The sequence below is a fragment of the Dryobates pubescens genome, chromosome Z, assembly GCF_014839835.1.
Source record: "Dryobates pubescens isolate bDryPub1 chromosome Z, bDryPub1.pri, whole genome shotgun sequence".
NCBI lineage: Eukaryota > Metazoa > Chordata > Aves > Piciformes > Picidae > Dryobates > Dryobates pubescens.
Genome location: NC_071657.1, coordinates 136299550 through 136316276, shown reverse-complemented (window position 1 = coordinate 136316276; position 16727 = coordinate 136299550). Strand labels below are relative to the sequence as shown.

General features: G+C 49.9%; 1 protein-coding gene across 1 annotated transcript in view; it reads left to right on the top strand.

The window, feature by feature from the left end:
- Positions 1 to 16727, top strand: part of GRIP1 (glutamate receptor interacting protein 1) — a 310348-nt gene that overhangs the window by 152508 nt on the left and 141113 nt on the right. The window contains exon 2 of the mRNA XM_009904966.2: positions 15185 to 15265. Coding sequence (XP_009903268.2) covers positions 15185 to 15265 — 81 coding nt within the window. The remainder of the gene's footprint in view (positions 1 to 15184; positions 15266 to 16727) is intronic.

Genomic DNA, 16727 nt, shown 5'->3' with positions numbered 1-16727 from the left:
CAGTCCTGTCACTCCCTGACACCCTCAAAAATCCCTCCCCAGCTCTTTTGTAGCCCCCTTCAGATACTGGAAGGCCACAATGAGGTCTCCTTGGAGCCTTCTCTTCTCCAGTCTCCAGACTGAATAACCCCAACTCTTTCAGCCTGTCCTCACAGCCGAGCAGCTCCAGCCCTCTGCTCATGGCCCTTCTCTGGACACCTTCCAGCACCTCCAGATCATTCCTGTAATAGAGGCTCCAGAACTGGACACAGTGCTCCAGCTGTGGTCTCACCAGAGCAGAGTAGAGAGGGAGAATCCCCTCCCTGGCCCTGCTGGCTGTGCTGGTATGCTGGCAGTGGTGTAATGCTCCTGCAGCTCCTACTGCATGCAGCCTCAGAATTATTTGATGCATCCAATAAAGCTTGTTAGTGGGATTTTAAAAGGGTAACTGTAATGGTGTAAATTTATACAGCCTATGACCAAGATGGAAATGGACACTTCATGTTGTCCATGCCTCAGCTACACTGGTGCAACTTGTTGGTTAAAAGAGACCCAATGGATGTAAAACACAGCACAGGGAGTTCCACTTCAGAGGTGCCTTGCTGGGGAATAATTCACAATAGAAAGTGCAGCATAGAAGGTACTCTGCTCTGGTGGGGCCCCACCTGGAATATTGCATCCAGGTCTGGGCTCCCCAGTTCAGGAGGGACAGGGATCTGCTGGAGAGAGCCAACAGAGGGGTACAAGGATGCTGAAGGGACTGCAGCACTGCCTGGTGAGGAGAGGCTGAGAGCCCTGGGGCTGCTGAGTCTGGAGAGGAGAAGACTGAGAGGGGATCTGATCAATGTCTAGCAATATCTGAGGGCAGGGGACAGGAAGGAAGGGACAATCTCTGCTCACTTGTGCCCTGGGGCAGGACAAGGGGCAAAGGAAGGAAACTCCAGCACAGGAGGTTCCACCTCAATGTGAGGAAGACCTTCTTTACTGTGAGGGTGACAGCACTGGAAGAGGCTGCCCAGAGAGGTTGTGGAGTCTCCTTCTCTGGAGCCTTTCCAGCCCTGTCTGGATGTGTTCCTGTGTGACCTGTGCTGGATTCTGTGCTCCTGCTCTGGCAGGGGGGTTGGACTGGAAGATCTCCAGAGGTGCCTTCTATCCCCGAACATCCTGATTCTTCCCCCAGTAGATAACCCAGTCAGCATGTACACTGTGCTTGGCACTTTCTGTGCCAAGTCATGCCCAGTGAGAATAACAGATAGGATCCTAGCCTAAAGCAGTAAGCAGAGTAATCTGTGTGATCTCTGGCATGAAAAGTAAGTGAGAGAGGCTTTCTCACAAGATCTTCTGAAGAAGAGAAGAATGTTATTAGGATTAATAGAATGACAGCCAAAGGAAGGAAGGAAAATTGTAGACTGATGGAGTGAGCTATTTTCCAGCTGTGAGATCTGATGCATCCTGTGGAATGGTTTCCAAAGGAAAACAATGGGGTTGTCATTCCTAGGGGCACTTACAGACACAAGCAGGCAGCAAAATGCATGATACAATTTACTCCAGATAGCATTAGTCCAGCACTGGAATGGAAGTGAGATAACTCCCCTCATGACAAAATCACCGTTCCCTAACTTCATGTCTTTGTGTTGTGACTTTGCTTATTCTTTGTCTTCCTGTAGAAGACTGAACTCCTGCTTTCTGAACAACTGAACACATTTCACTTGCTTTTTAGGCAACATAAGTGACAGTCTCACTATTTCAGCTGTTAACCTTTATCATTGCTCTCCCCCAGCACACACGCAACCAGCTTCTGCCTTCCCTGGTACGCAGTGGAAAAGTTCCTTGTCGGTATCACAGAATCAGCCAGGTTGGAAAAGACCTCAGAGATCATCAAGTCCAACCTATTGCCTTATACCAAACACCTCCTGACAACTAAACCATGGCTCCAAGTGCCACATCCAATCCCTTTTTGAACACCTCCTGTGATGGAGACTCCACAACCTCCCTGGGCAACACATTCCAGTGGCCAATTACTCTTTCTGGGAAGAACTTTCTCCTCAGTTCCTCCTCTCAATTTCTCCTCTCTCCCCTCAGTCCCTGTCAGTTGTAATGCAGCCTGGGCACTTGTTCCTGATTTGCCTTGCATTATTTTATGCACATCAGGAGATGGTAGGTATCTTCCTCATGAGGAGATCATTATTCATATATATGGACTTGGTGATCCTGAGGGTCTTTTCCAACCCTGACTGCTTCTGTGATTCTGTATATACTAATGAGAAGGGGGACAAGGCTTGGGGCAGTGTGGCTGGAGAGCTGTCTGGCAGAAAGGGACCTGGGGGTTGAACTTCAATAGGAGCCAGCAGTGTGCCCAGGTGGCCAAGAAAGCCAAAGGCATCCTGGCTGGGATCAGCAATGCTGTGTCCAGCAGGAGCAGGGAGGGGATTGTCCCCTGGCACTCAGCTCTGGGGAGGCCACACCTGGAGTGCTGTGTCCAGTTTGGGGCACCTCAGTCCAAGAGAGATGTGGAGGTGCTGGAGCCAGGGCAGAGGAGGGCAAGGAAGCTAGGAAGGGCCTGGAGAAGAAATCTGATGAAGAGCAACTGAAGGAGCTGGGGATGGTTAGTGTGAAAGAGAGGAGGCTGAGGGGAGACCTCCTGGCTCTCTACAGCTACCTGGAAGGAGGTTGTGGAGAGGTTGGTGCTGGTCTCTGCTCCCAGGTCATTAGTGACAGAACAAGAGGGAATGGCCTCAAGCTGCCCCTGGGGAGGTTTAGACTGGACATTAGGAAAGCTTTTTTCAGGGCAAGAGTGGTCAGGCATTGGAATGTGCTGGGCAGGGAGGTGGTGGAGTCCCCAAGCCTGGCTGTGTTTGCAGGTGGTTTGGCTGTGGTGCTTGGGGCTGTGGTTTAGGGGTGAGCCTTGCAGAGTAGGGTTCTGGGTTGGCCTTGGTGATCCTGAGGCTCTTTTCCAGGCTGAGTGTTTCTGTGATTCTGTGACACCTCATGCCTTTGACTTATGAGATGCCTCTATTATTTCCAGGAACAAGACACCAGCGCTCGAGACAGCAGAGAGAAACTCACTTTGAATTGTGTAATTATGTAAAGGTTCAGTAATGATTCTGGTTTCTGGCATTCAGGTTTAATCTCTTGCCAAATGCTCGATGCTGTATAAACACAAAGACATATTTATCAGATTTGAAGCAGTTTGTGGTTGGGGTATTATTTAAATAGGATTAGTTCTTTAGCAGATAATCCACTGAAGTGAATTCCACCATAAGCTGATACCTCTTGAGACCTATCTGCTGTTCTCTGTGGATCCTGCATGATTTGGATGGGCTGGGAAAATTCAGACTCTTCCTGAGCAAAACAGCTTTTGGAGGGGATCAGCACATGTAGCCATTTAGGGGAAACCAAGCATTTCCATTCACAGGCTCTCAGGATGTTAGATGTTGGAAGGGAGCTCTGGAGATCTTCCAGTCCAACCCCCCTGCCAGAGCAGGAGCACAGAATCCAGCACAGGTCACACAGGAACACATCCAGACAGGGCTGGAAAGGCTCCAGGGAAGGAGACTCCACAACCTCTCTGGGCAGCCTGTTCCAGTGCTCTGGGACCCTTACAGTGATGAAGTTCCTCCTCATGTTGAGGTGGAATTTCCTGTGCTGGAGTTTCCATCCATTGCCCCTTGCGCTATCCCAAGGCACAAGTGAGCAGAGCCTGTCCCTTCCTTTTTGACATCAGACCTCAGCTATTGATAGACATTGATCAGATCTCCTCTCAGTCTTCTCCTCTCCAGTCTGAACACCCCCAGGGCTCTCAGCCTCTCCTCACCAGGCAGTGCTGCAGTCCCTTCATCATCCTTGTAGCCCTCTGTTGGACTCTCTCCAGCAGATCCCTGTCCCTCTTGAACTGGGCAGCCCAGCACTGGATGCAATATTCCAGGTGGGGCCTGACTAGGGCAGAGCAGAGGGGGAGGAGAACCTCCCTGGCTCTGCTGGCCACACTCCTCTGAATGCAGCCCAGGACTCCATTGGCCTCTTGGCCCCTAGGGCACATTGCTGCCCCATGCAGAACTTGTTGTCCACCAGCACTCCCAGGTCCCTCTCCACAGGGCTGCTCTCCAGCAGATCACCTCCTGACCTGTACTGAATACTGTACTGCTGCAGTTCATTTTTCCTTCCCATGTGCAGGACTCTGCACTTATCCTTGTTGACCCTCATCAGGTTCCTCTGTGCCCAGCTCTTAGTCTGTCCAAGCCTTGCTGAATGGCTGCACAGCCTTCAGGTATCTCAGCCAAGCCTCCCAGTTTGGTATCATCAACAAACTTGCTCAGCACTCTGTCTTTCTGTCTGTCCCCTCATTAATGTCCTTGATAAAGATGTTGAACAGGCCTGGACCCAGCCCTGATCCCTGGGGGATTCCACTGGTTACAGCTCTCCAGCTGGACTTGGCAGCATTGGCCACCACTGTTTGGACTCTGTTGTGTAACCATTCAGGTGCCTAAGCACAGGCATGGGAAATTAGCTTTGGACAAACAAGCTGGGAGGATATTCAGACCATGTTCCAAGTGGTCAAGCTTTCCAAGGTATTGTAGGTATGAATAGGAAAAGGATTTGTGTTTATGCATACTTAGAGCACTTTACTTCTTTTGCTTCTAGATGAAAACCACCTGAAGGGAGGTTGTAGCCAGGTGGGGGTTGGTCTCTTCTCCCAGGCAATCAGCACCAGAACAAGAGGACACAGTCTCAGGCTGTGCCAGGGGGAGTTTAGGCTCCAGGTGAGGAGAAAGTTCTTCCCAGAGAGAGTTGTTAGCCATTGGATTGTGCTGCCCAGGGAAGTGGTGGAGTCACCATCCCTGGAGGTGTTCAAGAGGGGATTGGACGTGGCACTTGGTGCCATGGTTTAGTAGTCATGAAGTGTTGGGAGACAGGTTGGACTTGATGATTCTTGAGGTCTTTTCCAACCCTTTGATTAAAACTGAGCAACTGTATAACTAAGCATATAATTTGGGGGGTGTGGGGGGAGGGAGGGAGAGAAAGTTAAATGTGCATAAAGTATAATAAAATGGAATAAGTTTTCACTTTAGAGAGACAACACAGTTACTCATTGCATGCTGTAACTGTTAAAATGAAGTTTAGTTGTCAGGAGGTGCTAGGTATTGGGTAATAGGTTGGGCTTGATGACCTCTGAGGTCTTTTCCAACCTGGTTGATTCTATGCCTCTGAGAAAACCAGAGGCCACGTTCTGCTAAAAGAAACTTGCCAGAGGAGCTATTCCAGCTCTTACCTCTCATCATTCTTCCATGTCACACACACCAACAAATGTGTTGTTGGTGTTCAAGAGGGGATTGGACGTGGCACTTGGTGCATGAGGTCTGTGGTGACAGCTTGGACTCGATGATCTCTGAGGTCTCTTCCAACCTTGGTGATACTGTGTAAATGTTACTTGTGGAAGTGTTTGAAACCTTGTGTTTTCTCAATAAAGACTGCTGGAGAGCAGTGAGCACAGGGTTTGATAAGAAAGGATTAAGGATAAAGTGGATTCATATTTGTCCTCCTTGGAGCCCAGTTCATGGCATGCATGCAGCTCTGAGGAAGTGTGAGATATTGCTGAGCACTGCTCTGGAGAGCAGCCTTGCCATTTGGCCAACGAAGTTCCCTTGTGAGTGACTGAAGGCACAGCTCTGTAAGAAGCTCAGAAGAATTGCTCTTCCTCTGCACCAGCAGGGGAAATGAATGCTTTCTTTCATGGTTGGAGCTCTCCTAACAAGAGCGCAAGGGCTGGCGTCTGAGCACAGCAAGGAGTTGGCATTTTGTGGCTTGGTGATGCATAGACACTCAAAACCTGTACATTATGCATCTGCTGGAAGAACTTGCTCAGTTTTGCCCTCTTTTCTTTTTTCCCCAGCTGTTTATAGTCCATTACACTCTGCCACAGCTGTGGTGACATTGTGGGAACCGTCAATGTTCAGTATCACAGCATCACTGAGGTTGGAAGAGACCTCAAAGCTCATCAAGTCCAACCTGTCACCACAGACCCCATGACTAAACCATGGCACCAAGTGCCACATCCAGTCCCCCCTTGAACACCTCCAGGGATGGAGACTCCACCACCTCCCTGGGCAGCACATTCCAATGGCCAATCTCTCTTTCTGGGAAGAACTTTCTCCTCACCTCCAGCCTAAACTTCACCTGGCGCAGCTTGAGGCTGTGTCCTCTTGTTCTGGTGCTGCTTGCCTGGGAGAAGAGACCAACTCCCTCCTGGCTACAACCTCCCTTCAGGTAGTTGTAGAGGGCAATGAGGTCTCCCCTGAGCCTCCTCTTCTCCAGGCTAAATAACCCCAGCTCCCTCAGCCTCTCCTCACAGGGCTGTGCTCCAGACCCCTCCCCAGCTTTGTTGCCCTTCTCTGGACATGTTCAAGAATCTCAATGTCTGGAGCCCAGAACTGGACACAGGACTCAAGGTGTGGCCTAACCAGTGCTGAGTCCAGGGCAGAATGACTTCCCTGCTCCTGCTGGCCACACTGTTCCTGATGCAGGCCAGGATGCCATTGGTGGGCACACTGCTGGCTCATGTTTAGGTGGCTGTCCATCAGCACCCCCAGGTCCCTCTCTGTTTGGGAGCTCTCAGCCACTCTGACCCCAGCCTGTAGCTCTGCATGGGGTTGCTGTGGCCCAAGTGCAGCCCCTGGCACTTGGACTTGTTGAATGCCATCCTGTTGGACTCTGCCCATCTGTCCAGTCGGTCGAGCTCCCTCTGCAGAGCCCTTCAGCCCTCTAACTGACCAACATCTGCTCCAGGATATTAATTTGCTCCCAGCCATTTGTGTGGTTTAAAAGCAAACCTTAAAGACATCCTTAAAAGCATCCTCCTTTCCCAGGGGAAAATACATTCCCTGAGGGGGTTTCTTCTTCGTTGTTGTTGTTAACAGTTCTAAGGATAAAAGTTGCACCAGGTTCAAAACATTTGTGCCGCATCTCCCCTCGGCAGCCCAAATCAAATTCTCTCTGTTCCCTGCTTCCCCAGCACATTTCAGTGTGATTTATTGATTCAAGGGTATTCAGTAGTTCAATTGTAAAGCTTACCAGAGTTTTAGGACTTCCATTTCCTTTTATAAGCTTGAATAAAATCAACAACAACAAAAAAAGTCCAGTTGGAGTCCAGTATCTTGTGGAGTCCCTCAGGGGTCAGTACTGGGACCAGAGCTGTTCAAGATATTCATCAACCACCTGGGTGAGGGCACAGAGAGCACTGTCAGCAAGCTTGCTGATGGCACCAGGCTGGGTGCAGTGGCTGACACAGGAGGGTTGTGCTGCCATGCAGCCAGACCTGGACAGGCTGAGAGCAGAGCAGGGAGAAACTGAATGAAATTCAACAAGGGCAAGGGGAGAGTCTTGCACCTGGGAAAGAGCAACCCCATGGAGCAGTGCAGGTTGGGAGCTGACCTGCTAGAGAGCAGTGAAGGGGAAAAGGACCTGGGGCTCCTAGTGGGTGGAAGGTTGACCATGAGCTGGCAGTATCTTCTTGTGGTCAGGAAGGCCAATGGCATCCTGGGGTGGATTAGAAGGGCTGTGGGTAGTAAGTCAGAGAGGTTCTCCTCCCCCTCTACTCTGCCCTGGTGAGGCTGCATCTGGAATATTGTGTCCAGTTCTGGGCCCCTCAGGTCAAGAAGGAGCTCAGGGAACTGCTTGAGAGAGTCCAGCACAGAGCCACAAAGTTGATGAAGGCAGTGGAACATCTTCCTTATGAGGAGAGCCTGAGGGAACTGAGGGCTCTGCAGCTTGGAGAGAAGGAGACTGAGAGGTGACCTCATTGCTGTTGCTAAAGATGTGCAGGGAGAGTGCCCAGAGGCTGGAGCCAGGCTCTGCTGGGGGATGCCCAATGCCAGCACAAGGGGCAGTGGTGGAAGCTGAGGCAGAGGAAGTGCCATGGAAACACGAGGGAAATTTTTTTTCCCTGTGAGGGTGACAGAGCCCTGGAAGAGGCTGCCCAGGGGGTTGTAGAGTCTCCCTCCCTGGAGATACTTAAAAGCTGCCTGGATGTGTTCCTGTGTGATCTGCTCTAGGTGCTGCTGCTCTGGCAGGGGGGGTGGACTGGATGAGCTTTGGAGGTCCCTTCCAGCCCCTAACATTCTGTGATCCTGTGAAGAGCTGGGCAGTTGTCTTCTTGCTGTGATTCATTTGGAGCTGCTGTTGGAATCTTTCTACTGCCTGTGACTGCTACTGGTTGTATTTGTTGGAGCATTGCAGGAATGTTCAGTTGTTTGGTCAGTTCTCATTCAGGATTGTTTGGTCATTAAGTTCAGGGAGAAAGATTTGTTCACTGTCTTTGGCAGAAGTCTTTTCACCTGGAAGCTGTAGAGCAGTGTGATGGCCAAGCTCCAGCTCCCTTCTCAATGGTTTTTTTCCACCCCATTGCTGTGGATCAACCTGAAAATCCTATTCTCCAGAGTTTGTAACAGCTCAGAGAAAATATTGATGCATTTTTACCTGTAACAACTGGAATGTGGGGGATGAGCCTACACAGGATGGGGGACATTTCTCTGATGACTTTTTAGTGGCTGGGCTGCTCACAGGGGTGCACAGGGGCTCTTGAGTTAAGATTCCCTCTTCTCCCTGATCTGGGGCAGTGTTTGGAACTGATTGTAAAGGAGACAGCTTGAATCTGTTTTACTTTGTATGACACACCTCAGGTGTTGGTCGGAGCAAGCAAGCAAGACGGAGCTATTGTGCAGCTGGGAGTTTGGGTACTCGTCTGTGACTGTAAGACTGAGGCTCAAGTCCTTGCTCCAGTAAGTGTTAGATCTGTCTTACAGAATGGAAGATCTTGAACAGAAAGTCTGAGTTTAGAAGGGAGTAAGGTGTGGCAGAAGTGGTCCTGAAACTTCTGCTGAGGCCATGTAAGCCTTCCTCAACTTCAGAGCTCATCGGTGGGTACCTGACAGGTAATGATAGGAGTGGGGGGGATGGAACAAAGCTAGAAATGGGGAGATCAGGTTGGGTGTTAGGAAGAAGTTCTTCCCCATGAGGGTGGTGAGAGACTGGCACAGGCTGCCCAGGGAGGTGGTGGAAGTCTCATCCCTGGAGGTGTTTGCAGCCAGGCTGGATGTGGCTGTGAGCAACCTGCTGTAGTGTGAGGTGTCCCTGCCCATGGCAGGGGGGTTGGGACTGGCTGATCCTTGAGGTCCCTTCCAACCCTGACAATTCTATGATTAAAGGGTTGCCTGGAGAACTGTATAATCATCTGCAATGTTGCTGCTCTGGCAGCATTTGGCTCTTGCTGCTGTCTGGTTGAGGACAAGGCCAAGTGCCTACCATCTCAACTGGATTAAATACTGTCCCAAGACAGTAACTTTGGTAACAGAGAGACCTGATAACTGAACCTATAGGCTGGGACATATTCAAACATGGCCAGGGGCACACACAGTTCTCAAGTGTGTTACAAAGTTAATCACAGGTGCTGCACATTTGCCTTGACCATCTAGACCCCAGGAAGTGTCCAGGTTAGGACACTGGCAGGTGTTTAGCCCCCTGTCAGGGATAGGGCAGGCTTTGGGGTTTGACCCTTCAGGACAGCTTCACAGTGAGAAATGTTTGAGGAACACCTCACATGTCACTTGCTCTAGTTGTGAAGTCACAGGATCATAGAATCAATAAGGTTGGAAAAGACCTCAGAGATCATCAAGTCCAACCTGTCACCCAACACCTCCTGACTAATCCATGGCTCCATGTCCAATCCCTTTTTGAACACCTCCAGGGATGGTGACTCCACCACCTCCCTGGGCAGCACATTCCAATGGCCAATTATTCTTTCTGGAAGAACTTTCTCCTCACCTCCAGCCTAAACCTCCCCTGGTGCAGCTTGAGACTGTGTCCTCTTGTTCTGGTGCTCGTTGCCTGGGAGAAGAGACCAACCCCCACCTGGCTACAACCTCCCATCAGGGAGTTGTAGAGAGCAAGAAGGTCTCCCCTGAGCCTCCTCTTCTCCAGGCTAAGCAACCCCAGCTCCCTCAGCCTCTCCTCACAGGGCTGTGCTCCAGACCCCTCCCCAGCTTTGTTGCCCTTCTCTGGATGCCTTCCAGCATCTCCTAAACTGAGGAGCCCAGAACTGGACACAGGACTCAAGGTGTGACCCAACCAGTGCTGAGCACAGGGCACAATGACTTCCCTGCTCCTGCTGGCCACACTGTTCCTGATGCAGGCCAGGATGCCACTGGCCTTCTTGGCCACCTGGGCACACTGCTGGCTCCTGTTCAGCCTACTTAGGAGCTACATGATCCAACTCTAGGAAGTTCTAAATTCAGCTCTTCCATGGCTAAAGAACAGCTCATCCTCTCATAAGCAAGCCTCTGAAGAATGAAAATGAACCAGTGAAAGAAGAAAACTGTTCTCCCTCATAATGCCTTCATATCTACTTCTGAAAAGAAAAAGTATGAATTTAATATAGCTTCCAAGCTCCTCAATATGAAACAAATTCCCCTGCAATTGAAAGTCCTCAGTTACCAACTTGATGCCACCTTATTTCCCCTGCTCCCAGAGGAATGCAGAAGAGAAGCAGGTGTGAGTGGTGATGCAGAGCTGAGGATGAGCTGTGGTGTGGGAGAGACACGATATGACAGTGAAGGATCATCACATTTCCTCTCCTGATGGAAGGGCAGCTGCTGAGTTGTTCAGTAGCTGTTCTCAGTGGGAAAAGGCTTCCCCTTCAGAGCTGACAGGATGTGGTTGTGCTTGGTTGCCTTCTGATGCTGCACAGGGTTTGAACACATTTCCTGGATTCAGCCCTGGAGCAGGCTGCCCAGAGGTTGTGGAGTCTCCTTCATGGAGACTTTCCAAACCCACCTGGATGCATTCCTGTGTGGCCTGCCCTGGGTGATCCTGCTTTGGGAGAGAGGTTGAACCTGATGATCTCTGGAGGTCCCTTCCAAGCTCTGAAGTTCTGTGATTCTATGAGTAGTTAGCCCCTGGACATGCAGCAGTAGCAGTGAAGGAAGCATCACAGAATCAACCAGGTTGGAAAAGACCTCAGAGATCAAGTCCAACCTATTGCCTAATACCTAACACCTCATGATAACTAAACCATGGCTCCAAGTGCCAACACCTCCAGGGACAGTGACTCCACCACCTCCCTGGGCAGCACATTCCAATGGCCAATCTCTCTTTCTGGAAAGCACTTTCTCCTCACCTCCAGCCTAAACCTCCCCTGGCACAGCTTGAGACTGTGTCCTCTTGTTCTGGTGCTGGGTGCCTGGGAGAAGAGACCAACCCCCACCTGGCTACAACCTCCCTTCAGGGAGTTGTAGAGAGCAAATAAGGTCTCCCCTGAGCCTCCTCTTCTCCAGGCTAAGCAACCCCAGCTCCCTCAGCCTCTCCTCCCAGGGCTGTGCTCCAGACCCCTCCCCAGCCTCGTTGCCCTTGCTCTGGATACTTTCAAGTGTCTCAGTGTCCTTCCTCATCCTCTAACTCATTGTGAAGACTTGACAGAGGAAGTGCTCTTAGGCTTTGCCTCATCTGTGGACAACATCTTTGTGTCAGTAGCTTTTACAGCCATCTCAAGAGATGTGCAAATGCTTCAGTGGCCATTAACCACCTGATACATTGAATGCCCAGACTTGACTGTTGAGGCTTGCTTTCTGTTGCCTCTTTCATGGTATGATTTAAAGGGTATTAAACTGAATACAGCAAATACCTAAAGGTTTCCTATGGTCATTTTGCCAGCACAGTACCAAGCACTTCAGGTCACAGGATGTTAGGGGTGGGAAGGTACCTTCAAAGTTCTTCCAGTCCAACCCCCCTGCCAGAGGAGGAGCACAGAATCCAGCACAGGTCACACAGGAACACATCCAGACAGGGCTGAAAAAGCTCCAGAGAAGGAGGCTCCATAACCTCTCTGGGCAGCCTGTTGCAGTGCTCTGTGACCTTTACAGTCAAGAAGTTCTTCCTGATGTTGAGGTGGAACCTCTTGTGCTGGAGATTCCATCCATTGCCCCTTGTCCTGTCACAGAGCAGAAGTGGGAAGAGGCTGTCCCTTCCTTCTTGACATCCATGTGCAGATATATCTATCCACATTCTCCAGTGTATGGCCTTTGTGGGGTCACATTTCTGTTGGTTTGTTATGATGTGTATTGAGTCCTCAGCCTTGGACACAGGCCCTCCTTGTGTAGTAAGAGCAACACACAATGTAAATGGGTCACAACTTGGTTCCTATCTCGAAGAATGAATCATTCAGTCACAGGCCAGAGATGCCACCAGGTTAAAAATAGGCAGGAAAGTGCTAAATGCTGTTTATCTGCCTCACAGTCAATAGATAAAGGCAATAAGCCTACAGGGATAGCTGTAAGCAGTAGGACTACTTGCTTGTCCAGCTGATCATTATCTTTGCAGTCTTTAATCATAAGAATTGTGTGCAGAGCTTTGAAGGGATGATGTGTGAGCTGCTGTTACCTGATGGAGGGAGACTGCAAAGGCACAGGACAGGGGCACAGGCTTCAAACCAGAGAAGAGCAGACTTAGATTGGATGTTAGGAGCAGGTTTTTTACCATGAGGGTGGTGGAACACTGGAACAGGCTGCCCAGGGAGGTGGTTGAGGCCCCATGCCTGGAGATATTCAAGGTGAGGCTCGACAGTGCTCTGGGCAGCCTGATCTAGTTGAGGATGTCCCTGCTGACTGTACAGGGGTTGGACTGGATGACCTTGGGAGGTCCCTTCCAACCCAGACCATTTTATTGTTCTATGATCTTCGTCCTTTGAACAATGTAGTCTTAAAGCAATTGGAGTTCATTTTGCTGTAGAAAAAAGGCAATTACTTGCTGCATTTTCATCAAGACACTGGCTATAAAGTGATAATTTGCAGCCTTTCTCCCTCCCTTTCTCCCTCCCTTTCTCCCTCCCTTTCTCCCTCCCTTTCTCCCTCCCTTTCTCCCTCCCTTTCTCCCTCCCTTTCTCCCTCCCTTTCTCCCTCCCTTTCTCCCTCCCTTTCTCCCTCCCTTTCTCCCTCCCTTTCTCCCTCCCTTTCTCCCTCCCTTTCTCCCTCCCTTTCTCCCTCCCTTTCTCCCTCCCTTTCTCCCTCCCTTTCTCCCTCCCTTTCTCCCTCCCTTTCTCCCTCCCTTTCTCCCTCCCTTTCTCCCTCCCTTTCTCCCTCCCTTTCTCCCTCCCTTTCTCCCTCCCTTTCTCCCTCCCTTTCTCCCTCCCTTTCTCCCTCCCTTTCTCCCTCCCTTTCTCCCTCCCTTTCCCTGTTGTGTTTGTGCATCCACACCACAGAGTTCATTGGGGAGGTACCATTTTAAGAGTCCATGAGCTCTTCTTGTCACTTCTTTCTAAGACCTGGTTTGAAGTTGTTTTATGCTGACCCAACTCCTCACCTTGCTTGTGCAGAAGCAGACTGCTGTCTTGGATGCAAGTTTCTAAGGGGGGCTGAGGCACTGCAGGACATAAATGATGTAATCAGCAAGGAAGGCTCAGAATGTCAAGAGTGTCAGCTGGAAAGCAAAACTCATTCTCCAGATGTTTTTCTGGTTCTCCTTGATGTGAGGATGCTGTACCAGGTCATGCAGCCTTTGATTGCTTTACCCCTTGATCTGGGTCTGAGCATGCATTCGTGGGTGCCTTGCAGCTGGAAGGCAAACCCACAGATGAAAGGGTTCTGCTAATTGTTTAAAGTGTTTGAACACTTGATGAAAGGACAGGCAAGAGGAAAGCCTAATTTGTCTGATTATTATTTCAACAACAAGAAATCAAAATGCATGATGCTATTTCTTCTCTTTTAGTCCTATTTCTTTCCTGAGCCTATGGCTTGCCCTTTTTAAAGCTATGGTAGTGGTGATTTCCCACCCCCCCACCCCCTCCCCATCATCATTCTTCTCTTCAGAGGGAGGTAGAAGTGACTCAGTTTCTGCCTAAATCTGCCTTTGGCTGCTGACTCATCTGCTCATCCCACTGTAGTGGTCTCTTCTGCGCTGAGGTTGATCAGGAGATGTTCCAGATAGCCTTCTGTTTAGACACAGACTGTCACAGTTCCCTTCTTCAGGCATAAATGTGCCTGGCCTATTTGGCAACAGCTTCCTGATGTTTCCCCCAGTCAGTCCTTCTGTCGCCAAAGGAACCACCTGCTGGGAGATCCCAAAGGAAAAAGAATACATCTTTGCAGCTGGAAGATTGAAAAGCTCCTGGAAGCCTTTCAGTCCTGAACAGGGATGATGGTCCCTTTCTCACTCCACTCTTTGACAGGTGAAGCCTCTGAACATGAGAAAACAAGAAATGTTTCTGATTGTGTTACAGCTAAAAAGGGCCTTTGTACATCAAGCTTATCATCAACTAGGTTTGATTCTTCCCTCATCCTTTTCAGCTCTGCTAGTCAGAGCTTTGTCATGGAGTTTAAAGGTGACATTGAGTCAGCATTCAGAGATCATGGAATCAATAGGTTTGGAAAAGACCTCAGAGATAATCAAGTCCAACCCAACACCTCATGATTAAACCATGGTTCCAAGTGCCACATCCAATCCCTTTTTGTACACCTCCAGGGATGGTGACTCCACCACCTCCCTGGGCAGCACATTCCAATGGCCAATCACTCTTGCTGGCAAGAATTTCTTCCTCACCTCCAGCCTAAACCTCCCCTGGCACAGCTTGAGACTGTGTCCTCTTGTTCTGGTGCTGGTTGCCTGGGAGAAGAGACCAACCCCCACCTGCTTACAACCTCCCTTCAGGTAGTTGTGGACAGCAATAAGGTCTCCCCTGAGCTTCCTCTTCTCCAGGCTAAGCAACCCCAGCTCCCTCAGCCCCTCCTCACAGGGCTGTGCTCCAGACCTCTCCCCAGCCTTGTTGCCCTTCTCTGGACTCCTTCAAGTGTCTCAATGTCCTTCTGAAATTGAGGAGTCCAGAACTGGACACAGGACTCAAGGTGTGGCCTAATCAGTGCTGAGTACAGGGCAGATTGACTTCCCTGCTCCTGCTGGCCACACTATACAGGCCAGGATGCCATTGGCCTTCTTGGCCACCTGGGCACACTGCTGGCTCATGTTCAGCTGCTGTCAACCAGTCCCCCCAGGTCCCTTTCTGCCTGGCTGCTCTCCAGCCACTCTGTCCCCAGCCTGTAGCACTCATCTAGCTCTCAGCAGCTCTTGTGCTCTGCATTCCTAGCTCCCACAGTACCTGGGTAAAGATTACATTGCAGTTAACATTATATTTAACCAGTAACTGGAAGTGTTGCTTGTTTCCATTTAGATGAGAGTCCTTACACAAAGTCTGCAAACCAGGCAAAGGCACCTGATGGAGCATTGTCTGTGAGGAGACAGAGTATTCCAGGTAAGACTTGCTTTGCTTTTTATAACACCTGACTCCTTTGTGAACAGAGAGGTGATACTCATCAAAATTCAACTAGTTATAAAAAGCAAATTGGTGGCAGTTATTACCAAGCAAACTTTGTAAGGAAGCTTCCATGGGAGGTGTAAGGTGTTCCTCCAGCTGAGTTACCTCAAGCTTTTGCTGTGAAGAACATCTCTGTGTCTCTTCCTTTTGCAGCAGATGCCTGACATTGATCCCCCAAGCCTTTCATCAGAGGCTCACATATTTTCAGGCCCTGTGAGATCTGTTCTTTCATATCTGGTGTTGATGGTTTAGGGAGACTGGCTCATATTTTCCCCTGCTGATCAGACAGGCTCAGAAATCTAGCAGGACAGCACTCTCATCAGAGTTCTCATCTTCAGGTGATATTCTGCCTTGTCTTTGCTGCCATCTCGTCACACAAAGCTGGATCACTAGATCAGTGGTTGAAAGGAAGTGATCTTCAGACCTGTGTGTCTTAATTATCTCAAGTCTGCAAAGCCTGCCCATGAGAAGCAAGATTTGTGCAGATTATGCAGCAAGCCAAAGGGATATTCACATCCAGTGAAATTGTAGACATCTTTTAATGACAGTGAATGAGCACTGACAAAGGTGGTGCACAGGTGGAGTAACTGATGCTGCCAGTCTCACCTCAAGCATGGTAGCCTCTTACTCAAAGGGAAGATGATCTGCAGTGGAAATCAGAAACTGCAGGTCATGTCACATGCCTCCTAACAACTAATGTCAGTATTCTCTGCACTCCATGTGATTGTTGTTGAACAAAGTCACACAACCCACAGGGAGGCTACAGATGCAGGGAATGGAGCTGAGACCTTTACTACTGCCAGGCTCAGATCTCCTCCCAAGAGCTGTATTTTTCCTGAAGGCCAGAGTACCTGTTTTGTAGATGCTTTGTGTACATCACAAAGGATAATCAGAGGGCTGGGAGAGAGAGAATGGAGAAAGAGAGCAGGAGAGATATTTATCATCCTTCTTTGATGGTGGCAGGTGGAGGAGAGACATTCAGGGCTGTTGCCTCCAGCATAAGATGTCCCTGGTGGTGTTCCCCCTCAGTAAGCTGGCATAGTCCAAGGCTTTCACTATGTTCCTGGTTCATTCATCATAGCTCCACCTGGCTCACTTCAATAATGCACAAGTGGATTTCCAGGGGGACCTTAGGTGTGTCTGCAGGGGTTGGGCTGAGCATCCTCCACACCTCTTTGCCATCCACTGTCCACCACACCCCCTGGGCAGGTGCTGTGGCAGTGAGCAGAGGTGACACGCCAGGCAGGCAGTTCAGGATGATCTTATCTTTGTTGAGACACTCCTCAGTTCTTCAGCTAATCACCAGGGTGACAAGGTGATTTGCATGTTCAAGAGAGGGTTTTCTCAACTCCTTTGAGGCCAGCAGTACTACAGCCACTTCTGCTTGAGTGCAGGGTTA